The sequence below is a fragment of the Rhincodon typus genome, chromosome 18 (assembly GCF_021869965.1).
Source record: "Rhincodon typus isolate 14 chromosome 18, sRhiTyp1.1, whole genome shotgun sequence".
NCBI classification, from domain to species: domain Eukaryota; kingdom Metazoa; phylum Chordata; class Chondrichthyes; order Orectolobiformes; family Rhincodontidae; genus Rhincodon; species Rhincodon typus.
The window spans coordinates 44,152,470-44,159,453 of record NC_063349.1 but is presented as its reverse complement, the minus strand read 5'-3'; the positions used below and the strand labels follow the sequence as shown (position 1 = coordinate 44,159,453).

The 6,984-nt window shown below is 45.0% G+C and overlaps 1 protein-coding gene across 1 annotated transcript in view; it reads right to left on the bottom strand.

Annotated features, from left to right (window-relative positions):
* Positions 1–607: 607 nt before the first annotated feature.
* Positions 608–6,984, bottom strand: part of tspan11 (tetraspanin 11) — a 66,984-nt gene continuing 60,607 nt past the window's right edge. The window contains exons 7-8 of the mRNA XM_048607776.1: positions 1,291–1,377; positions 608–688 (exon numbers count right to left, since the gene is read on the bottom strand). Coding sequence (XP_048463733.1) covers positions 608–688; positions 1,291–1,377 — 168 coding nt within the window. The remainder of the gene's footprint in view (positions 689–1,290; positions 1,378–6,984) is intronic.

Below are 6,984 nucleotides of genomic sequence, written 5' to 3'. Positions count from 1 at the left end.
GACTGGTTGGACCGAAAACTCTATTTCCATGACTCTATAACTGTACTCCAGTTGTGGCCATTTTTATACAGTGCCACCATAACTTCATTGCTCTAAAGGAGATCAAAACGAGAGAAATACTGGGGGAGGGGGGTGCGGTGTAATCATTTAACATTTGTTTATCTCTATATTGTGGGAGAGATTCACTTAGTTCTCATGGTGACCTGTTCAAAGAATAGAAAACATCAACTTCAAGTTGGCCGCCAAAATTGAACATTCGCAACTCAATAGCAACAATGTGGAATAACAAGGTGTAGAGCTGGATGAACACAGCAGGCCAAGCATCAGAGGAGCAGGAAAGCTGACGTTTCAGGCCTAGAACCCTCTTTTCTGAAGAAGAGTCTAGGCCCGAAATGTCAGCTTTCCTGCTTCTCTGATGCTGCTTGGCCTGCTGTGTTCATCCAGCCCTACACCTTGTTATCTCAGATTCTCCAGCATCTGCAGTTCCTACTATCTCTCAGCAACAATGTGGGGACAGGAGGTTCAGGGTCAGAGAAGCTGTGAGGAGGGGATTGAGAGCAACTTTGGTTCATAGCAAGCAAACAACCACAGGCTAGTGACTGGCTAATCAGGTCTGAGAATATTCTTCCTCTTCCTGTTCTCTGATGAGTGCACAGATGAAACAAGCCGTCATGACCGCCCCGATCAGCTGCAAGGCAAAGGACCACAGCTTTAGAAATCAACCACTTAGCAACCTCTGTATTTATAGTTTGTAGTTGAAAAACGCAACCCAACACATTAAATAACACACCAGGTAAATGTCCTACGCTGAAACCTGCCTGAAGGGCACCAACTCAGGTGTATCTGCAATCTGAAATTACCATACTGGGCCAATTATCCGTGCCATCACCCGAGTGATGAACCAACTTGATTGATCGATGCGCTTTGGTAGTTCAGTTGGTGCATTGTTGGGTTAGCTACTCAGTACCAGTTTCAGTGCAGCCCTCAAAATGCAGCGAGGCTCAAACTTCTGGCACCAAAAGAGGCCGTCACAGGGATATCAGGCTGGGTCTGCAATGTGGGCATACATCCATTGTGGCGGTAAAAAAAGATTAGCCTGATATTCCCGCACATTGGCCCGTTTAGAGGTGTGCCCAAACAGACCAGGTGTTGACGACAATACTCGAATATAGTGGAATGGAAAGCCCAGTACTTCCTCCCACCACCACCACCAACCCCACCTCAATGCACTAATGCAGAAAGAAAGGAAAATATTGCCGGTGCCATTCCAAGAAAGGCGATGGGACTCACCTGAAGACAAGCTACACCAATACCAACTGCTCCAATCAGCAGAGTGTTTTCTGCCAGGGTCTGTTCCAACATGGTGATGCATCCACCCTGCAAACAACATATTCAACATCAAATATACCCACTTGCTTCGGTTCACGCAAGCTTTTGCTGCTAAGAAGAGGTTTGGTTTTACTCCCAGAATTTGTTCAAGGCTCTCACATGGAAAAGTCAAAGACAAAAGGAGTAGGTTACCTTGGGAACATGGTGGCACCTCGCTGTAGGAGGAAGACAGTAAGTTCAGGGAAAGTGCAACCCAGTCAGGAAGATATCAGCAATGGGGGATTAGAGTTCTGTGCAACTTGAGTTTCTTTCATTGAGTACAGAAGTTTAAGGAAAGATATAAAGGACAGACAGTTAATGGTCGAGTAGGAGGTCATGATCTCAGGAAAACCACATTAAGGGAGAGATTAGAGGGAAATTTATATCAAATCAGTGATTTCCCATGAAGTGGTGCTTGATGTGATTTGAACATTCGCAAATGAAATGAATAGTTGCTGATAGAAGAATTCAGAATGAAAGGAACATGAGACTGGGTAAAACCAGACTTTAGGAGGGGCATATGTCCAGAGGCGGGAAGGAAAAACTTTCATGACATTATAATTAGAAGTTTCATAAAATGACCATTAATTTGTCAGTTTAAAATTAAAGTAATCCAAATTAGCAAAGGCAAAGTATTCATTTACACTGAGCTATTTCCTGTCTCATGTATTATTAAGTGGTTAAGAATGTGGACCTGCATTTCAAATCACTCTTTTCCACTGCATTCAGGGAAGGTTACTTTTTATTTAACTCATTTTTGTAAACAATCTGCTCAGTGATGTTATTACACACCTCTGGAGCAGGTGGGATATGAACTCAGGCCTCTTGGTCCAGGGGTACGGATACTACCACTGCACCACAAGAGGACCCCTCAGGGATGGTTATTGTTGGTCGGTACCAATTGGTTGAGCATGTGATAGTCTAGTAAATATGAACATACAAATCAAGAGCAGGAGTGGGCCATTCAGACCCTCAAGATTTGCTCTGCCGTTCAATAAAGATCATGACTGATCCAATTGAGGCCTCATCAAGAATCTATCTACTTACCTCTGAATTATCTCTGCCTTAAAAACATTCAATGATTCTACCTCTACTATTGTTTGTGTAAGTCCATTGCAAAGACTCAAGAGAAAAAACAAATTCTCTTCATCTCCATCTTAAGGTCAGAAATCACATGACACCAGGTTATAGTCCAACGCGTCTATTTGTAAACACAAGTTTTCGGAGCCTTGGCTCCTTCTTCAGGTGTCAGTGGGAGAGGTGGGATCAGACACAGAATTTATAAGTAAAAGATCAAAGGGTCACACAGTTGATGAGGATGTATTAAACAAATTTAAGATGTTGTTAAATCTTTAATCAGTTAGAAGGTTTTAATTGATTATGTATATGTAAATCCCCAAATTCCTTTCAAAGTCACTGTCCTGAGAGAACTAAAGGTTTTATCAGTGTAAAGAAAAGGTGACATTTTTGGTCAGACTAAATGCATGTTAGGTGTACGGCCTTGTTTAGAATCTGTTTGTGTTTTGGTTCGGAGTCAGACTGGTTTTGCTTCTAAAGTAGTAATTTATAAAACACCACATTGACTAACCATCTATAAATTGTGTACTTTTTGAACAAAATAGAATGTATCTGCAAATACAAATTCACCCCATAGATTTACATGTGTGTGTGTTTGTGTATGTGTGTGACAGAGAGGAGGGGAGAGTGTGTGCGTGCATGTGTGTGTGTGTGTAAGGGCGGGGAGAGAGAGAGAGAGGGGGTGTGTGTGTGGGGAGAGAGAGAGTGAGCTTGTGTGTGTGCGTGCGAGAGAGAGAGAGAGAAACAGAGTGTGCACGTGAGGGAGAGAGAGTGTTTGTGTGTGTGTGTGTGTGTGGGAGGGAGAGAGAGTGCATTGTGAGTGTGAGGGAGAGAGAGAGACTGTGTATGCATGTGAGGGAGAGAGAGAGTGTGTGTGCGTGTGAGGAAATGAGAGAGATTGCGTGTGCGCATGTGTGTGTGTGTGAGTGTGTGTGTGACAGTGTACAGTTTGATAGGGTCACCTGTAGTGCAACATGAACCCAAGAGCATGGTTGAGGCCGTCCTCGTGGGTCCCAGACTTGGCTAACAGCCTCTGCTTGGCGATTCTGCATTGTTGTCTATCCCAAAGGCTGCCTTGGAGGACGTTTACCCAAAGATCTGAGGCAGAATGTCCTTGATCACTGAAGTGTTCCCCCACTGGGAGGGAACATCCCTGCCTGGCGATTGTAACGTAGTGTCCATTCATCTGTTGTTGTACTGTCTGTATGGTTTCACCAATATACCATGCCTTGGAGCAACCTTGCCTGCAGTGTATGAGGTAGACAGTGTTGGCTGAGTCACATGAGTATCTGCTGTGCACGTTATGGGTGGTATTCCCATGTGTGATGTTAGTATCCATGTTGACGATCTGACATGTCTTGCAGAGGTTGCCGTGACAGGGTTATAGTGTTGTGGTCAATGTTGTCCGGAAGGCTGGGTAATTTGCTGTGAACAATGGTCTGTTTAAGGTTTGGCGGTTGTTTGAGGGTGAGATGTGGAGATACAGTGAAGATCATGGCCAGGTGCTCATTGTCATTGATAATGTATTGAAAGCTGCAGAGAACATGGCGCAGCTTCTCTGCTCCTGGGATGTACTCTCCCACCACCACCGTTCCCTGCCCGCCCTCCCTAACCCCCTGCCAACACACACACACTCTCCCTCTCTCTTTCTCCCACCCACACACACTCACTTGCTCTCTCCCCCCCTCACACACACACACTCACTCACTCTCTCTCCATCCCTCCCTTCACACACACACACACACACACACACACACAGACTCTCCCCCCCTCTCTCTGACACACACACACACACACACTCTCTCTCTCTCCCTCCTCACACACACACTCACTCACTCTCTCTCTCCCTCCCTCACACACCCACAGACTCTCTCTCTCCCCCTCTGTCTCTCACACCCACACACACACTGTCTCTCCTCCTCACATACACACACTCTCACTCTCCCTCACACATACACACACACACACACACACACTCTCTCTCCCCCTCTCTTTCTCTCACACACAAACACACTCTCTCACTCACTCACACACACACACACACACACACACTCTCTCTCCCCCTCTCTTTCTCTCACACACAAACACACTCTCTCACTCACACACACACACACACACACACACACTCTCTCTCTCTCCCACACACACACACACAAACACAGATACACTCTCCCTCCCTTCTCTCCCACACATAAACACAAACACACACACACACTCTCACACACACGCACACACACACACACGTAAATCTATGGGGTGAATTTGTATTTGCGGATACATTCTATTTTGTTCAAAAAGCACACAATTTATAGACAGTCAGTCAAAGTGGCATTTTATAAATTCCTACTTTAGAAATAAAACCAATCTGACTCCAAACTAAAAAAAAACAGATTCTAAACAAGGCCTCACATCTAACATGCATTGTCTGATCTAAAATGTCACCTTTTCTTTACATTGATAAAACCTCTAGTCCTCTCAGGGCATTGACTTGAAAGAAATTCAGGGATTTACATGTACACATTAATCAATTAAAACCTTCTAACTGATTAAAGATTAAACAGCATCTTAGGTTTGTTTAATACATCCTCATCAGCTGTGTGATCCTTTTATCTTTTACTTAGAAATTTTGAGTCTGATGCCAGCTCTCTCACAAACACCTGAAGAAGGAGCGAGGCTCCAAAATCTTGTGTTTTCAACTAGACCTGTTGGACAATAACCTGGTGCCGTGTGATTTCTGACCTTGTCCACCCCAGTCCAACACCGGCACCTCCACATCATGGTCTCCATCTTAAAGGGATGTTCCTTCATTCTTAAACAGTGTCCCCTTGTTCTAGCCTCAAGTGGTTATGGTTCTGGCCTGATAATGAGACATTAAATGTAATTACTAGTCTGTTTACTTCTTACTTCAGTAACACCCCATGTGGATAATGATTATCCTTTCAGATTGTCCTGAGTGACCTTCCAACCAATCACTACAAAGAAACTACAACAAAAAGATTTAATCTATCATATCTCTCAAGCAGTCAAACCAAACAAACAAACAGATCATTTCTATCTTTTGCGCCACATCATTGTGGACCATCACTGGAGAAAAACTGAAGGACATATCAAGTACATCAGTGGTACAATTACCATCCCAATGCCCAGATGCCAGGTGGGGTCTTTGCCAGGTAATGACGTAACCAACATCAGGAAGTACCTTGCTTGACCTCGTCCTCAATAAAACTGAGGTGACTGGCAAAAACACCCTCTGGTCAATCTAGAAGGTTGTGGATGTCATTAGGAGCCTCAGGATATTAACGTGCATTCACTGAAATTACATATATTGCTGAAAAAAGAAGCATGTTGCATTCGCAGGCTCCTGTTTTCTACAAAAGAAATTGCTTACTGTATAACTGAGATATCAGAAGATAGCAATCAAGCCACAATGTGCTCTTCCTCCACCAGTTCATGGAATCTTGTTGGAATGTGAGGCAGAGTTGCGTTGAGTTGCTGGTTATGGAGCAGCTGAAGGGAACTGATCACCTTTCTCCATCCTCTGGGTTCCTGATTAATACATGGCCCCTTTAGTTGACCAGGAAATCCAAGTTGAAACCTTGTGCCCCCACCAAATAAAATCTTCTCCCACTTTGTGTGAAGCCCTTTCAAAATTAAATGCGAATGCCACCATTATTTTGGGATGTTGAGATTCACCTTTCAAGTTTTGGCCTGTCACCAACAACGTGCTTCCCTCTCTGTTCCTACCTCCCCAGTTTATGACGCCATCCACCCTCCAAATTCTGCTGAGCTCCTCAGTGACCACTGACTCCAACATTCTGTCCCTGGAGCCCCTCACCATCCAGGTCCCAGTGCTATTGCTGAACAATATGCCTTTCCTGATAGAGGCCATCAGCACTCTGATATTCCTTGACCCTCGATCCCCGCCGCCCACCATAAGACTGTATGCTCAGCTTCCACCTCCCACCCTACCACTCTGTGCCCCTTGTCACTGTGACCATTCCCTCTGCTGCACAATAGTCCCAGGCATGTTGCCTGCAGCAAGTACATTGCCATGGACAAATCCTTCCACTCAAATGAACTGGCTGCAGACCGAGACCCTGAACTGGTTCAGTGTACCCTTTGACAAAGTTACCCTTCCTTCCCTCAGCCACTCTCACGATTCCATGCTCTTGAACCCCAGGCTGACTCCACATGCCATCTGCCAATTGGGTTTAGAGCTAACCCAGAGGAAACAGGTTGCCTTCCTCCCATTGGACAGGTACTGTGCGCAGAAGCATTGTTTAAAACCGCCTCACAATTAAGGCAAAGCAGCAACAAATCTCCAGGGAGAAGTACCTGTTGCACACCCTGCCGTAGGTGTTGAATACATGAAATATTGAGTTTCTCACTGAGCAGAAGTTAATTGGGAAGACAGGCTTAAATCCCAGTGATAACAAGGTGTAGAGCTGGATGAACACAGCAGGCCAAGCAGCATCATAGGAGCAGGAAGGCTGACGTTTCGGGCCTAGGGTCTAGGCCCGAAACATCAGCCTTCCTGCT